Genomic DNA, 18,516 nt, shown 5'->3' with positions numbered 1-18,516 from the left:
AAACCACGATGTACACATGCCGTGTACTACTAATTCGTATTTAAGTCTAACATTCACCCCCCTAAACACGATGTGGTCACATTATAGATTGGACGCCAATTCTTCTTTGCATCTCCAGAAACTTCTCTTGATCCAAAGCCTTGGTCGGCATATTCGCCAACTGATCATCGGTGCGATTGTAGTTGACCTCTGTCTTCCCTTCTTCCACACAGTCCTTTATATAATGATACATTGTATCAATGTGCTTGCTTCTTTCACACCGCACTGGATCTTCGTGTAGGAAAGTCGTAGACTCACTGTCAACGTTGAACACCACTGGCTCCGGATCTCGATCCATAAGATCACCGTGTAGCCATACACCTTGCCACTCTGCTTCACATGAAGTGGATGTCACCACTTTATGCTTTCGTGATAGCCAGCTTACTATGCTTCCTCCAAGGAAATATGCCACGCCCGAATTACTCTTACGACCGTCAACAATTCCTTCCTTGTCACTACCACTATAGCCGAGTAGTTCCACCATCTCCTTCCTGCTCAGCTCAAGACGAGGTTCCATTGAAGCGACAATGTGATTGCAATCTTTCATGCTACGGCTTTCAAGTACCTTCCTTGCATATGCCTTCTGGCATAGTGTGATCCCCTCCGGATTTTGATGTTCCTCCATCTCGAGGCAGTAACTCAAAATACCAAGATCATCCATATTGAAAAGCTCCTTCATTTGTAGTTTGAACTTTGCAATCACCTCTTCATCTGCTCCAGTTATCAACAGATCGTCGGCGTAGATGCCAACTAGTAGACGATCCCTTCCTTGACCTCTCTTGTACATCACATGCTCTAGTGGGGCTTTCTCAAATCCAAGAGAAATCATCGTCCGATCAAGTTTGATGCTCCACGCCCGAGGGCCTTGCCGTAGCCCGTACAAGACTTTGTGTAGCTTCAGTACCTTGTGTTCCTCTCCTTCTTTGATGAATCCCGGTGACTGATTCACATACACATCTCCTTCTAACTCGCCATTGAAAAACGAGGATTTTACATCCATGTGATGTATCTTCCATGATTCCTGAACCGCGAGAGCGATGAGTAGTCTCACCGATTCCATCTTTGCAATGGGAACGAACACTTCTTCGAAGTTCACACCTTCCTCTTGCACGTACCCTTTGGCTACTAGCCTCGCTTTGTGTTTCACGGATCCATCGACATCTTTCTTGATCATAAATTCCCACTTGAGACTCATGACTTTTTTATTGTTGGGAAGATCCACAGGCTCTCATGCATTGTTGTCGTGGATCGACCTCAACTCCTCTTCCATAGCCCGACGCCAACACTCCTTCGTATTTGCGTCCCCAAATTTCGCCGGTTCCTTGGCGCTTCCTAGACACCATCTCTCACACCTTTTCATCTTTTCCGGGTCAATTGTCCGAAGAGACTTCTCCGGATGTATGTCGAACACCAGTCCGAGATGCATAGGTGTGGATGATGGTGTCCTTTTCTCCTGTACTTTTGGAGACGATACCGAGTTTTCTGCTTCATGCATTCCTTTGGACGAAGCAAAAATACCACCCCAAGCTTCTGTAGCTAGGCTTCCTGCCACTGGTGTAACACATGGACTGCAACCTTTGGCTGGACTTCTGTCATGGCCTGTTCCAGGGCTGCAACTTGCCCCGTTCATTACGCCTCTAGCTGGACTTCCATGGCTAGTACACAACACTAGTCTTCGCTTGCTGGCAGAAACCATCGAGCTAGCTGCACCAATGACCGAAACTTCTTTCAATGTTGTACGTTGGTCTGCCTTTGCATCAACATCACCAGCTTCAGTGTCTGCCTTCACACTAGTACTTGAAGATGTAACACCCGCGTCAGTATCTTCAATGCGAGCTTTAGAATTTTCTCCTGTGTCCGTAGCATTTACGTCTACTGTTTCTTCGTGGACTTTTGGCGCCACATATGCCTTCGATTTTTCTGTATGCGTTGCACGGAGACTGCTTCTCCATGGCCGAGTACACGCGGCAATTGCTGCATCGGCTCCAGCAAAGTTAGCACTTATACCGGTAACATCGACATAAGTTTCGGAATCACCGCCCATATCCGTAGCGTCGACATGAGTTTCCGAACCATGATCTTGACAGTGAACTTTTTCTTCATGGAGCACGACAATTTCTTTAGCCGACGCTTGAAGAACTGGATCCACCTTATCCACCAGATTACACATCAACATCATGTCACCATCGTCACCTTGCTGGGCTATGAGGGCCTTCTGCTTCGATGCTTCCTCGCAGTCAGCTCTGAAGTGACCGAGGAGGCCACAATTATAACACCTCACTTTCCTGATGTCAAACTTTCTCCTCGGTGGTGGTGCAGCCTCATTATCTGAGTCGTCGTCCGAGTCAGCGAAATTCTTTCTCGCCGAACGCTGCTTTCCCTTCTTCTTGCTGCTGCTCTTGGACCCGCCTTGCTTTTCAAGGGCGATCCACTGTGCCTTTGTGAGCATCACAAGTTCGTCGTCCTCCCGTCCCCAAGACTGTACCGCATCCGCTCATCGTGAGCCTTGTAACGTCCGATAAGAACGTCAATGGAGAGTCGCGAGATCAACGCACTGCTCGATCGCTGTGACAATTTGCAGGTACCGGGGAGGGGCCGCGCGTAAGAACGCCGGACAACCGAGGCCTCCGTGAGGTTCTCCCCAAGCACGCGAATCCGATTGACGAGAGTAGCCACCCGTGAAGCGAACGCATCCACGGACTCATCATCGCCCATGGCCAAAGTCTCGTAGTTCCCTAGGAGAGTTTGGAGATTGGCTTGCTTGACACGGGTGTGTCCCTAGAACATGAGCTTCAGCGTATCCCATACCTCCTTTGTCGTTGCTTTGGCGATTAGGTGCTGGAGGACATCCATCGGCATCACCGAGTAAATCGCCGATGCCGCCTGCCGATCCTTCCGGTGCTCGGCTCCCTCCTTCTTGAACGCGTCGCCTCCGGGATCCACCGCGTCCCATAACTCGTTGGCGCGGAGACCACACTCCATGAGGGCCTTCCAGACCCCGAAGTTCTCGCGATCAAACCGTGGATACGACAAACTCGCCGGAGCAGCAATTACTTTAGCCGCACCGGAGTACTCCGCCAGCTGCTTGTTCTTCTCGTCGTCCGCCATGATCCTCCGTTACTAGAAGATCAACCTTGCTCTGATATCAATTGTTGGCCCAAACTGTGCACGCCGAGTACTTTCCGGCGACACGTAAACGACCGACGACGAACGACGACGAAGAACTTGCCGACAGTCTTGGTTCCTGCCCCAAGTGGCCGAAGCAAAATACACATACGTATCACGGTTGATTGTAAACGATCTACTAATAGCCACGCACGCACACAACGGCCAGCACAGCCGGAAACACAAACGCACGCACGCGAGACGCCGGCGTATTGCCAAAGGCTCGTATCGAGCCTTGTGTATGCTTTATTGCTTCAACTCAAGGTACGTTAGATTACAGGGGCTGGTCCATATATATACTAGGCTAACCTAGCTACGTACATGACCGAGTTGGCCAGGAATACTAATCCTAGTTGGACTAGGAATCCTACCAAACCACGACGTACACATGCCATGTACTACTAATTCGTATTTAAGTCTAACATTCACCCCCCTAAACACGATGTGGGCACATCATAGATTGGACGCCAATCCTTCTTTGCATCTCCAAAAACATCTCTTGATTCAAAGCCTTGGTCAGCATATCCACCAATTGATCATCGGTGCGATTGTAGTTGACCTCTGTCTTCCCTTCTTCCACACAGTTCTTTATATAATGATACATTGTATCAATGTGCTTGCTCCTTTCACACCGCACTGGATCTTCGTGTAGGAAAGTCGTAGACTCATTGTCAACGTTGAACACCACTGGTTCCGGATCTCGATCCATAAGATCACCGTGTAGCCATACACCTTGCCACTCTGCTTCACATGAAGTGGATGTCACCACTTTATGCTTTCGTGATAGTCAGCTTACTATGCTTCCTCCAAGGAAATATGCCACGCCCGAATTACTCTTACTACCGTCAACAATTCCTTCCTTGTCACTACCACTATAGCCGAGTAGTTCCACCATCTCCTTCCTGCTCAGCTCAAGACGAGGTTCCATTGAAGCGACAATGTGATTGCAATCTTTCATGCTACGGCTTTCAAGTACCTTCCTTGCATATGCCTCCTGGCATAGTGTGATCCCCTCCGGATTTCGATGTTCCTCCATCTCGAGGCAGTAACTCAAAATACCAAGATCATCCATATTGAAAAGCTCCTTCATTTGTAGTTTGAACTTTGCAATCACCTCTTCATCTGCTCCAGTTATCAACAGATCGTCGACGTAGATGCCAACTAGTAGACGATCCCTTCCTTGACCTCTCTTGTACATCACATGCTCTAGTGGGGCTTTCTCAAATCCAAGAGAAATCATCGCCCGATCAAGTTTGATGCTCCACGCCCGAGGGCCTTGCCGTAGCCCATACAAGACTTTGTGTAGCTTCAGTACCTTTTGTTCCTCTCCTTCTTTGATGAATCCCGGTGACTGATTCACATACACATCTCCTTCTAACTCGCCATTGAAAAACGAGGATTTTACATCCATGTGATGTATCTTCCATGATTCCTGAACCGCGAGAGCGATGAGTAGTCTCACCGATTCCATCTTTGCAATGGGAACGAACACTTCTTCGAAGTTCACACCTTCCTCTTGCACGTACCCTTTGGCTACTAGCCTCGCTTTGTGTTTCACGGATCCATCGACATCTTTCTTGATCATAAATTCCCACTTGAGACTCATGACTTTTTTATTGTTGGGAAGATCCACAAGCTCTCATGCATTGTTGTCGTGGATCGACCTCAACTCCTCTTCCATAGCCCGACGCCAACACTCCTTTGTATTTGCGTCCCCAAATTTCGCCGGTTCCTTGTCGCTTCCTAGACACCATCTCTCACACCTTTTCATATTTTCCGGGTCAATTGTCCGAAGAGACTTCTCCGGATGTATGTCGAACACCAGTCCGAGATGCATAGGTGTGGATGATGGTGTCCTTTTCTCCTGTACTTTTGGAAACGATACCGAGTTTTATGCTTCATGCATTCCTTTTGACGAAGCAAAAATACCATCCCAAGCTTCTGTAGCTAGGCTTCCTGTCACTGGTGTAACACATGGACTGCAACCTTTGGCTGGACTTCTGTCATGGCCTGTTCCAGGGCTGCAACTTGCCCCGTTCATTACGCCTCTAGCTGGACTTCCATGGCTAGTACACAACACTGGTCTTCGCTTGCTGGCAGAAACTATCGAGCTAGCTGCACCAGTGACCGAAACTTCTTTCAATGTTGTACGTTGGTCTGCCTTTGCATCAACATCACCAACTTTAGTGTCTGCCTTCACACTAGTGCTTCAAGATGTAACACCCGCGTCAGTATCTTCAATGCGAGCTTTAGAATTTTCTCCTGTGTCCGTAGCATTTACGTCTACTGTTTCTTCGTGGACTTTTGGCGCCACATATGCCTTCGATTTTTCTGTATGCGTTGCACGGAGACTGCTTCTCCATGGCCGAGTACACGCGGCAATTGTTGCATCGGCTCCAGCGAAGTTAGCACTTATACCGGTAACATCGACATAAGTTTCGGAATCACCGCCCATATCCGTAGCGTCGACATGAGTTTCCGAACCATGATCTTGAAAGTGAACTTTTTCTTCACGGAGCACGGCAATTTCTTTAGCCGACGCTTGAAGAACTGGATCCACCTTGTCCACCAGATTACACATCAACATCATGTCACCTCGTCACCTTGCTGGGCTATGAGGGCCTTCTGCTTCGATGCTTCCTCGCAGTCAACTCTGAAGTGACCAAGGAGGCCACAATTATAACTCCTCACTTTCCTGATGTCAAACTTTCTCCTCGGTGGTGGTGCAGCCTCATTATCTGAGTCGTCGTCCGAGTTAGCGAAGTTCTTTCTCGCGCTGCTGCTCTTGGACCTGCCTTGCTTTTCAAGGGCAATCCACTGTGCCTTTGTGAGCATCACAAGCTCGTCGTTCCTCCCGTCCCCAAGACTGTACCGCATCCGCTCATCGTGAGCCTTGTAACGTCCGACAAGATCGTCAATGGAGAGAGTCGCGAGATCAACGCACTGCTCGATCGCTGTGACAATTTGCAAGTACCAGGGAGGGGCCGCGCGTAAGAACCGCCGGACAACCGAGGCCTCCGTGAGGTTCTCCCCAAGCACGCGAATCCGGTTGACGAGAGTAGCCACCCGTGAAGCGAACGCATCCACGGACTCATCATCGCCCATGGCCAAAGTCTCGTAGTTCCTTAGGAGAGTTTGGAGATTGGCTTGCTTGGCACGGGTGTGTCCCTTGAACATGAGCTTCAGCGTATCCCATACCTCCTTTGCCGTTGCTTTGGCGATTAGGTGCTGGAGGACATCCATCGGCATCACCGAGTAAATCGCCGATGCCGCCTGCCGATCCTTCCGGTGCTCGGCTCCCTCCTTCTTGAACGCGTCGCCTCCGGGATCCACCGCGTCCCATAACTCGTTGGCGCGGAGACCACACTCCATGAGGGCCTTCCAGACCCCGAAGTTCTCGCGATCAAACCGTGGATACGACGAACTCGCCGGAGCAGCAATTACTTTAGCCGCACCGGAGTACTCCGCCAGCTGCTTGTTCTTCTCGTCGTTCGCCATGATCCTCCGTTACTAGAAGATCAACCTTGCTCTGATATCAATTGTTGGCCCAAACTGTGCACGCCGAGTACTTTCTGGCGACACGTAAACGACCGACAACGAACGACGACGAAGAACTTGCCGACAGTCTTGGTTCCTGCCCCAAGTGGCCGAAGCAAAATACACCTACGTATCACGGCTGATCGTAAACGATCTACTAATAGCCACACACGCACACAACGGCCAGCACGGCTAGAAACACAAACGCACGCACGCGAGACGCCGGCGTATTGCCAAAGGCTCGTATCGAGCCTTGTGAATGCTTTATTGCTTCAACTCAAGGTACGTTAAATTACAGGGGCTGGTCCATATATATACTAGGCTAACCTAGCTACGTACATGACCGAGTTGGCCAGGAATACCAATCCTAGTTGGACTAGGAATCCTACCAAACCACGACGTACACATGCCGTGTACTACTAATTCGTGTTTAAGTCTAACAGTGTGCCCAGCTGCATCGAGACCGCGGCGTGCTCTGTGCCCGTGCCGTCGTGTGTGGCGACAAAGAGAAAAGGAGGAGAGAAAGAGATGGGATGGATGAGTGGAATCTTTGGTTGGATGACAGATGGGCCAGCATGCATGTGCAGCGAACACAGCCGGACGAAGAAGCCACCAAAAGCGTCTGCTTTGTGTCCGCTTCGGACCCATTTCAGTCTCAAATTTGGGATGAAAATGGGTCCGCGCGGACACAAAGCGAACGCAAAAAAGAAATGGGTCTTTGCGTTGGGCCATCGTTTTTGTCCGCGCGGACCCAAACAGATATGCGCGGACGAAATGGGTCGCCCCATTGGAGTTGCTCTTAGTGTTAGATACATACATCCGGATAAGGCGGCAGATTCCTCCAGACTTGGCGTCCCCCGCACCCCCCCCCCCCGCTCGGGGGCTCCCCAACCCTAGCCGCCGTCGGGCCTAGTCCATCTTCCTCCCCTCCTCCCGCCGCTGCCGGAGGACGCCGCCGGCTTGCGCCCGGAGGCCGACGGCGGTGGCGGGGGCTCTTCCTCCCTCCCGCGTCTCAGGGGTGGCGGGGCCCCAACATGCGTGGAGGTGCGACCGATCTAGAAGCGACGACGTTGGCTCCGACAGCGGTGGCGGTCGGCCCTGCCTCGGGCCACGGGCGGCGGCTGCGGCGGTTGGCCTGGATCGGGCGGCGGCGCGATGCGGTCCTCGGTGGCATGTCATGTGGCTTTAGATCGGCGGCGGCGTCGAGGGCCTGGTGGACTGCTTGACGGCACCCACAGCAGATCTGTTCTGGCCGGTGTAGCCAGTGGTGGTGGTCATCTTCTTCGTCTGCGGTGGCCGGCCAGAAGCTTGGTGATCGGATCTTAGATCCATCATCTAGTCCCGGCTGCGAGTTGTGTAGACATGGTTGCCAGTGAAAACCAAGCCGATGGCAGGCGATGGCGGCGTTCTACGTCGTTACCTTGATGAAGGCATCGTCGTGTAACTACTGTCGACCCATTCGTGCTGCTTCGGGGGAAACCCTAGGATCAGGTGTTCCAGATCGGACGATGGCGGCACGGCGGTGTTGTTTCTCTTTTGGGAGCATCGTTTGTGGAGCAGCGCTGGAAGTCAGAGGCAGGAGGTGGAGCGGCTTCGTCTTGCATGGAGCTTTGATGGAGATGTCAAGTCATGCCTGACCGACAGGTGCTACGCTTTGTCATGCCTGGTCGGCAGGTGCTACGCACGACATATCTTCCAAGGACTTCAAGCTGTGTCGGCTGGTGGTACTTGGCAGCATGGCGCTGAGGTGTATCAGTGGCGACCATAACATGCTCAGCTGTTTGCGCACAGGGAGGAGGTGTCGTTGGGTGCCGTGGTGGCGTCGACGATAGCTAGACCGAGTAAGGTTGAGGCATCAGTTCAGTTCTGAAGATGGAGCGGTGACAGTTGGCGGCGGCGGCCTCTAAGAGCACGCTGGACCAGTGTGTGCCCCAGACCCGGCAAGTGGCTAGTTTGGGTCTCAGGTCTTAGATGTTCGGATTGGCTGTGATGTCTATTTGGTATTAGGCCCAGGCTATCTGTGCCCCTTCATCAACTAGATAGGTGTAGCGACATTTGTTGCTTAGACGGCGGCTTCAATCTTACTGTTGTATGACTTTGTAAGGTCTCATGAGAATAATTAATAAAATGGCTGTATGCATCGTCCAGATGCAGAGGCTGGATTGTCCTTCTTTTCTAAAAAAACATACATTCGTACCTTGACAAATATACGACAAGCTTTTTGGGATGGAGGTAGTACGTTTCAAACTACTAGTTCGTATGTTAGGTTTTGTTGAAACAAAGCTTTGACAACCAAGTTATGCTATTAATTAATATATATATGTATTGATATGTAACTTTTGTTAATCATAATTACAGAGAAGTACTTTTGAAATATGAATGTAACGACGATCATTTTCTGTTACTACATAAAGTATACATACTACTAATAGAATAATTGCTGGACAAGAACTTGTCCTAACCCTGATGTGCAAAGTATTTTGAAACGAATGGAGTATTGTCTGTTAAGCACCACTTTGTACGCAAAAATGTTACTCCCTCTGTCCGAATTATTTGTCGCAAAAGTTGATGCATCTAGCCGTGTTTTTAGTTCTAGATACATCAATTTCTATTCATTTTTGTGACAAGTAATTCGGATGGAGGAAGTATTTGACGGTCTTGACCAATCTATCTACTAGTGAAAACAAATAGGATTCAGTTCAACCACACATTACTACAAATGTGACGCTCCCATATACACATATTTTTTTGAGATCTTTTTTGAAAAATCCATCTTTGATATCTAAGAGAGTAAATTTCACACAATCTATTGGTTTTCTAAAGAACTTGTATATTCAAGGTTGAGCTGAGTTCAGTCCCATATTTGCTTGTGTGAGAAAACTTATCTACGGATATGATACCTCCTATAAACATTCTTTAACTTTTCTTTGAAAAGAAGATATCTTATAAAATTTTGTTTGTAATCAAAAATAAAATTGCTTTATTTCAGGTAAGAAACAGAACAACTATAGTTTTATAAATTCCCCTAAAAAAACTAGAGTTTTATATAAAGGACCCCACAAGATTCAAAATAACAGCCACTAAATCTGACGTGTTGTTTAGAATATTGCTTGTGTGTGAAAACAGATATGAGCCTCCTATAAACATTCTTTTCCTTTTCTTTGCAAAGGCGGACTCTTATAAGATTAAATAAGATAATTTATTCAGATAAGATGCGGAACAACTACAATTTTATATAAAGGTCCCCACAAGATTGGAAAATAACAGGCATTAACTCCGACGAGTTGTTTGGAAGATTGCTTCTGTGAGAAAAACAAATCTACGGATATGAGACCTCCTATAAATATTATTTTCCTTTTCTTTGCAAAGGCAGTCTCTTATAAATTTTTTATAGGAATAAAATTGCTTTTTCAGATAAGAAACGAAACACCAATTGTGCTATTAATATATTAATATGAGACTTCTGTTATACAAAATGATAATTACGAAGAGGTACTTTATGAATATGAATGTAACTACGAACATTTTGTGTTACATAACGTATACATACTAATAATAGAATAATTGTTGGATAAAAACTTGTCCTAATGAACCCTAATATGCAAAGTATTTTGAAACGAACGGAGTACTGATTGGCCATACAATCACTATTCTGGACCCCTTTCATTCTGCGGTGACGGAGGGGTCATACCGTTCGAGGCTTTTTCATAATTTGTAATTAATCCTTGTCTTGTTTGTTGGATTAGGTCTAAGTTTCTTAATGAACTAGGTGTTGATACAATAAAAAAAACTACAATAGACAAACTATAATCTTTTGCCTTTCCATATTTCTTCTCGTAAAGTTCCACGCAGTTTGATGACGGGTACACCAGAGGTGTGTCCTTCATTGTCCTCTAGTACTAGGGAAAGGTCCTCTCAATGCTCTAACCCCACTATACCTTTGTAAGCTAAAAATGTTAATTAATATTTGATGGTCTTGACCAATCTATGTGGTGAAATCAAATAGGATCCCATTCAACCAAATATTACTCATATCTTTTCGAAAATCCATCTTCAATATTTAAGAGAGTGAATTTCACATATCTGTTGGTTTTGTATAGAACTTGTAGAATCAAGGTCGAGTTAAGTTTAGTCCCAAATTTCTTATGTGAGAAAACATATGTACAAATATGAGACCTCCTGTAAACATTCTTTTCCTTTTCTTTGCAAAGGAGATCTCTTCTAAAATTATGTTTTTTATAGAAAATAGAGTTATCATCGATGAGAACAACCCACCTTAGAAAGAATTTCGATGTAGCAATGAACCGTCAGGGTCATGATCTGGACTTCATCAAAGAGAACTTCCTTGAGGTTTCACAAATCGCTTGAACCACCAGGGTTGTCTGGGGTTTGATCACGACGAACACATCTTGGATCAGTGAGAGCTCCATCGGCGTAGAAGGAAACAACCGTCTGATGCCGCCATGAAGGAATATATAAGAACATTCTCTGCTTTGCGGACGAACCACCACATATCACGGTCAAACAAAAGATACAACCGGTGAAGACCAACCTATACAAGTTCTCGCCGAAGAAAAACAACACACCACAGAAACAACGACGAATCCAGTAGGACTTATTCAATGGAGAGGTCACCCCGTCATCTCAACTCCCTCCCACACAAAACCTACCAATCTACACCACTCAAACCAGATCAAAGCTCTCCGCAACGACGCAACACCCTATAGGGAGCCAAGGGGAAAACACCAATCCAGCTGGAAGGGGCAAAGCAACCAAACCCTAATCTACCGGTGACCACACGACGCGCTCTGGAGGACTCGACAAAATTGGTTTTGTGTAGTCTTGTTTTCCGTAACAGAAAAAATGGGTTGTGTTTTTGGGTCGTGATAATCGTACTAGTGGATCCCAAATTTTTTATCTGTTTTCCTCCCGCGAGTCCGAAATGACCAAACCCATCAACTCCATCGACAACCAAGAAGTCGGAGTCAACGTTTACCCCCACTTTCTTCAGTGTATGAATCAATAAATTGCCGCTCCAGATCAACCCTCCGGCAACCCACCGCCTCCAAGACTCGCTGCGGCATATTGCTTGATGCCCCAGATCCCATAAGAGCGAGTTATTTTGCTTTGGGAAGGTCAAAGAAACAGAGAGTGAGTGTAGGCAACTCTTCGATCGTGAGGTGGGTACTCTTCTGTTAATGTCCCTTGGAATACCCATTCATCATTCTAAACTCATGAACAAAGAATGAAAAAATATTGAAGATCGCTATCAAAAGAAGCTCAACAGTTGGAAGGGAAAACTCATCTTGTATGGGGCACGATTAAATCTCATCAACGTTGTTCTCACAAGTCTACCCATGTTTATGATGTCCTTTTTTGAAAACCCAAAGGGGTGTTGAAGAGGATTGATTTTTACTAATATAGGTTCTTTTGGCAGTGCAATGAGCACAGACGGAAGTACATACTAGCTAAGTGGGATATCTTGTGGCGGCCAAAGGGTCAAGGTGATTTCGATACTTGAAACATAGAGATAAAAACAAGTGCTTGCTTAGTAAATGGCTATACAAATTTCTTAATGAGGAGGGTGTATGGTAAGAGATTCTTCATAATGAGTACCTATGTTTCAAAACTCTATCTCAGGTGGAAGCAAAAACGACACTTGCCTTTTTGGAAGGGTTTGATGAGGGAAAGTCTTCTTTCTTTAAGAGAAGTTCTTTTAAGGTTGGCGATGGGCAATCTACGAGTTTTGGGAAGACACTTGCTTGACGGACAACATGCTTGCTCTACAGCACAAGAGAAGTTCTTTTAAGGTTGGCGATGGGCAATCTACGAGTTTTGGGAAGATACTTGGTTGACGGACAACATGCTTGCTCTACAGGACCCACCCATTATACAACGTGGCACGTAGAAAAAAATGAGACCGTGCACTTGGTGTTGGGATTAACACATCTAAACATCCAACTTAGGGAGACTTTGATTGGGGGAAAATGGATAAAGTGGCTTACAAGTTGATGTTGGTCAACTTATCATAAACACTGGATGTATTCAAATGACGGCTGAATACTAATGGTGTTTTTACAGTCATGTTTATGTATGAGGATCTTATCAATATGGGACCGGTGTTCCATCATATTTCGAAGATTAAGGTCTCAATTAAATTAACATTTTGATGTGGTTTGTGTAGAGGGAGGTGGTTCTTACTAAGATAATTTGGCTAAGAGAAATTGATATGGATATAAAAAATATTGTGTTTGCGATCAGTAGGGAACAATCTAACATATTGTTATGTCTTGTCCATTAGCTTCCTTGATTTGATGCATGGCTCGTGTACCAAGTATTGTAAAATTGTTTGTGAACTGGCTGGTTGATATTCACAACAATCTTGAGGGCAACAAAAAAGTATCACAAAATTGTTTGCAAGCTGGTATTCACAACAATCTTAAGGGACATATCCGTATGGGAGTTTGTGCCTTCATTGAAATTGCCAATTTGAATTTGTCGAAATTAACGGATAGCACTCAAGGTTATGTGGTCGTTACTACAGCATGTGCATGCTGAGGAGCTTATTTGCACAAGCTTTATCAACCAGTTTGGTGTGGACGTGTGGTTGAGTCATGTAATCCTTTTATACATTTTATTATCTTTTTATTTTTATTGCCACGGGGACTTCTTTCTAAACTTTTGCAGTTTTATAAATTATGACTCTGCAACAATGCGGAGGGGTCACGTCTGTTCTGATCCCGAGCTCACGTGAGCTGGTGAACAGTAAAAAAAAGAACAAATCCCAGTACATAATGCTGAAGGCCCCTTTTCAAAAGAAATTTTCACACAAAAAATGGGATTTGTTGGATTTTTTCATATTTTTTTAATTTTACTGTTCACCCAAGCTTTTCAGAGAGAGAAGACAATTCTAGTTTTTTTTCCGCAATGGCTAGGATTTAAAACCGTTGATGAAATATGCTTGTTGCAACTTAACACCCTACAGAGCTTACCACAAATCTTTGGACCTGCTAAAACAAAATAAGCTATCGACTGATAATAGGAACTACACGCAGAACTCCTTCAGAGCAAGAAATATACTCCCTCCGTTCCTAAATATTTGTCTTTCTAGACATTTCAAATGACTACTACATACGGATGTATGTAGACATATTTTAGAGTGTAGATTCACTCATTTTGCTCCGTATGTAGTCACTTGTTGAAATGCCTAGAAAGACAAGTATTTAGGAACCGAGGGAGTATAATACAGTTCAGGCATAGTATGTCGTATGACTTGATTACTAAAGTCAAATAGTACATAATGCTGAATTGCTGATGCATGTAGTGGCTTAAACATCTTTCAACACAACACGTACACAACAACCATCACATATCCTTCTGTGAAAATAATGAAACACGGTGTAAGGATTTGAGTTCTCTGACTGGCTTGAGATCGATCGAAGACTAGTGTTGTCATGTGTTGACAGAACTCCAGTAGAGCCAGAACTTAGTAGAAGGGCCTGCGCGGACGGCGGAACCTGGGAGCTCTCCTGCATTAGGAAAAACAGGAGGGCATTTTAGACGAGTGATGATGATGCTCTCATTATTTCAGAGGCCCAAGGGGCAAGGGGTACCAAGTAAACAAAATTAAACTTACCCATAACCACCATAAGGATTGTAAAACGGTGGAGGATATGGCCTCATGTAGGGGTGGCCGCCATATGGGTTGAATCCTCGGCCCCCTCGGGGCTGCTTCAACCCAGGAACGTTAGTCCGCTTAGGCGCTACCTGATGAGCACACAAGGAAGGTCAGCATACCACATAGGTTATTGCTGAAAACAAGGTAGTCAGTTGCAGTATGAGGGGGTATGAATTCACAGCTCACCTTGATTTGCCGACCATGAAGCTCTGACTCACTCAGCTTGACAGCTTCCTGAATAGCTTCTGCTTCAACAAATTCGACGTAAGCAAAACCTTTAGGCTGCCCAAACTTGTCGGTCAGGATAGTCACTCGGTTGACGGTTCCGCAAGAATTGAAATGCTGCTGCACTTCTTCTGGAGTGCATGCATAGTCAACCTGCAGTTGTGATCATTACAATTACAAAACATAATGAGTATACTTACGATGTCACATAAGACATTAAAAATCAGCTTGCAACTAATGAAACATTCAAAATAAACCAACAGCACCAGACTGCATCTCAATTTTAGCAAACTATCAACCTGTGAATTCACTAGAGCTCCACAGTAGTTAGTACTTCTATACTGTTCTAGAATAGAGATAAATTTCATCAAACATCCTAAATTTTGACTGGTTATGTCACTCACAATAAGAAACTACTGTTGTTACTTGATCCACTAGATTTATGAACACTGGACCTGTGATGCAAGTTAATCAAGCACATTTGCTTTGCCTCTAAGAGCATATAGCCTAGCACTCCTCGCACGTACTCCTTACTAGAAACAAATGTACTTCTGTCATAATAGTGATGCACGCAAAGCAAATTCTGTTATACATATGCGAGGACAAATTACTAGGTACATAGATACACAGAACTGACGATGTAAACAGATAAACTTGGAGCTGATAGTGGTACTGGTCTGCAGCTCAGCCTCATATTAATTTTTCATAAGGAAAAACATTCACGTCTGCAATGTTCTATGGCTTACACAATACGGTTTGACCTGCATATAGTAACTAATTGTTCGCATTTACAAGATTTTACAGCCTACACACTAGACCTTAAACAGGATGTAATGGACAAAGGAAAACAGATACTCATCCTGCAATGTTTATTTAATATGTAGTCATGTCGACTTCTAAAATAAGTGGCATATCATAGGCTTCTTGCTACATAGACAACAGGCTGAAAAGCATATTGACACACATACACCAAAAGTCAAAATAGGGAACAGCAGTGCTTGCAAAGGTCTGCACAATATATGTTACTACTAGAGCAAGTCTGTCATTGGTACATCAGAGAAAGCGAAAAGCAGGTATATAAGTTACATGCTTTCAGACTGACATGCCCCCAATGCCTATATGAAATAATAAAACATCGCGACTACAGATATCATTTAATCATATAGACCCCCCTAAACACCAGCACTCTAGTTAAATTTTTGACATACACACTTCCTACGGATATTTTAAAGCAAAAGGAAACTCTATTGGTTATATTTTGCTGAAAGATGACAAAAGTGGCAGATGAACCATTAGATTAATTATTAAAACATGATTAATTCCAAGGGGGGAAAAGACACATACTACAGAGAATAAAACACTCCAGGAGGCATAACATGAAAAAAAAAACATAGCATTCTTCAATAGACACAACATAAAATGTGAGGTCACACTTACATGTCATGCCTATGCACCCCTGCCACTGATTCTCATCTACCGATGGCTATTGATACCATGCCACATCAGTCCATGTATGAGTCTCAAGCGCCAGGTGGAGTACATGCAGCAGTTCTCTACTGACATTTTCGGGGGCATTTCCTATCACACTGTATTTTTTTTCCTTTTTTTCTTCCTTTTTCTATATTCTTTTTCTTTTTACTTTTTCAAATATTTTCTTTTTTTTTCATGGATTTTTTCCTTTTTTTTTCTTGCCCCCTCTAAGCTAACACTAGAACTTGCACTGAGACTCAGCCAGATGCCAAAATTTCGATTTCAAAGACTTGATGATAGCAGACTACCCTGCGGCCAATGTCATTTCTCAATCAATGCACCAGAAAAAAAATACATTGATAAAAATAGAAAATACATAGTGCATTTCAAGTCACTGATAAAATATGATTGTCAATGATACATGCTCAAAGTTATGGCACTATTTAGGGGACTAAGACACATTGCTGATTGGCACTATGACACAATCTATTGGGAATCAAAACAAAAATCATCAAAGTATAGATAGAATATTTTGTGGAAACATCAATACCTAATCTATGAGCACCTTAAACAAAATTTGGGCTGGTCAAGCAAATCAAGTAGTTAACTTGAACATGAGCTTTTCTATAAACGATTTCACAAGCATAACAAACATTATCACATGTAAATAGAAACATATGGCATCAGTTTTATCGCATATACCTAGGCAATATCATAACTACTATGAAATGTAGGAGTGCCAACTAAATTTAGACATCAACAGAACGAAAACTTACATTTCCAACAAAAACAGAACGAGAATCCATCTCTTCTTTTGCTTCAGATGTGGTCGCGTTAGGATCTCCACCTACATGGTACAAAGGCTCAACGTGTTAAGATATTTGCAAGGAAATATTAATATAGAAATTACAGTATAAAGCGTTTAACAAAGCCTAAAAGAATATGCTCCGAGATTGATCCGACACAGAAATATGATGTTTTTACATTTGAGTATGCTTTGGCAAGCAAAGAGGCAGTTACTAACAATCATTTTGTACAAGCTTACATAATACAATGGTGTGGAACGGTTCATACAGAGCCTCTAATACTCCCATATTATGTTTTACCACAGCAGAACTACCATAACCCCCAACTGGTTGAGAGAGTTCTTTTTCTAAAAGGAAATTAAGAGGATTATGAATGCGTGAAACAACATTATATACATCCCAAGGCAGGCAACCTACCAAAATTGCATATAACAGACGATCAAGGGACTAACCAAAAGCAATTAAACCACACCATACAACTAACTACGCTGGTTAACATACCCATACACTAATGGGCAACAAGAAAGGAGGCGATCCTAGGGCGTGTTAGGATCCAGCCTTGCGAACGGAAGCAAGCCAAAAAGCTGGGTAACGAGGCGACCTCGCCGAGGAACCAAACCATTGGCTTCCATGCTGGGCTGGGCGTGGCCAGCGCTTGCCCGAGACCCAAACGTTCCACTACTGTCCCGGATCTGAAATTCCCCAACCACCCTGCCCCGAATGCGGGTCCTAAAGTTGATACCGACAGGTTCCGTACACGGACACGGCACTGACCTTGCATCTCCTTGGCGACCTTGGCCTGCATCTCGCGGAGGGCGGCGGCCTCCTCCTCCATCTCCTTGAGGCGGCGCTTCATCTCGTCGAGCTCGTGCAGCTGGACACGAACAGGGTCAGTACCGGCGTTAGGGTTTGGGGTGCGGAACCGGGAGAGAGGGGCCGAGCGAGCCGCGGCGGCGGCGGCGGGCGCATCACGAACCTTGGCGGCGTCGTCGCCCCCGGCACCCATGTCGACGTCCTCGCCGTCGACGGGGATCTCCTGGCCGTACACCTCGTGCTCCTCGTCCTCCATGGCCGCCGCGTGCTGAGCTCGAAATCCAATCTACTCTCGCCTCGGCCTAACCTAACGCGAGGGCGATTTGTCTCGGGGACTTTGGGGAATTCGGGATTGAGTTTAGGGACAACGGGCTTTTTAATAGAGTGGAAGCGTGTCAGAATCGGACCGGGGGATTGGGCTGAAGCATCGTTTGGGCTATTTCATTAAGCTCATCGGCCTCGGAACGCTGTTTTAGCCCAAACTTTTGCCATATATTATTCGGTTCGTCTAAAAAAACAGATTCTCTCTCAAAAAAATGCCAGATATTCGGCTTGCTAAATTTTGGTTAGCTCTGAACAAAAATGGAACGGTTAGCTTAACCATGAGTTGGATTAAACTAGCAAAAAATGTCCGTGCGTTGCAATGGAAGAAAAATTTATCACATGTGTTTTTAATTACCCTTAAAATAAATATATTTCCAAACAAAATTTGTTTTACTCATAGCTAATTTGCAAGCCAATGTCACATCTTCAATTCTGATCCAACATGTGATAGACGGGAAC

General features: G+C 45.1%; 1 protein-coding gene across 2 annotated transcripts; it reads right to left on the bottom strand.

Annotated features, from left to right (window-relative positions):
* Positions 1–14,003: 14,003 nt before the first annotated feature.
* On the bottom strand, positions 14,004–18,151 carry LOC123149466 (polyadenylate-binding protein 2). Of its 2 annotated transcripts, XM_044569117.1 has the most exons (6): positions 17,897–18,151; positions 17,695–17,794; positions 16,891–16,961; positions 14,606–14,797; positions 14,378–14,508; positions 14,004–14,270 (listed from the first exon to the last, which is right to left on the bottom strand). In XM_044569117.1, the coding sequence occupies exons 1-6, from the start codon at positions 17,987–17,989 to the stop codon at positions 14,228–14,230; spliced, it is 630 nt and encodes a 209-aa protein (XP_044425052.1). In that variant the 5' UTR covers positions 17,990–18,151; the 3' UTR covers positions 14,004–14,227. The 2 variants fall into 2 exon arrangements, with proteins under 2 accessions (XP_044425052.1, XP_044425051.1); XM_044569116.1 differs by having other exon boundaries at positions 17,695–18,095.
* Between the last annotated feature and the right edge of the window lie 365 nt (positions 18,152–18,516).

This window comes from Triticum aestivum, chromosome 7A, assembly GCF_018294505.1.
Source record: "Triticum aestivum cultivar Chinese Spring chromosome 7A, IWGSC CS RefSeq v2.1, whole genome shotgun sequence".
In the NCBI taxonomy this organism is placed as follows: Eukaryota; Viridiplantae; Streptophyta; class Magnoliopsida; order Poales; family Poaceae; genus Triticum; species Triticum aestivum.
Note: the sequence above shows the minus strand (reverse complement) of the source record. Positions and strands in the feature narration are given on the sequence as shown.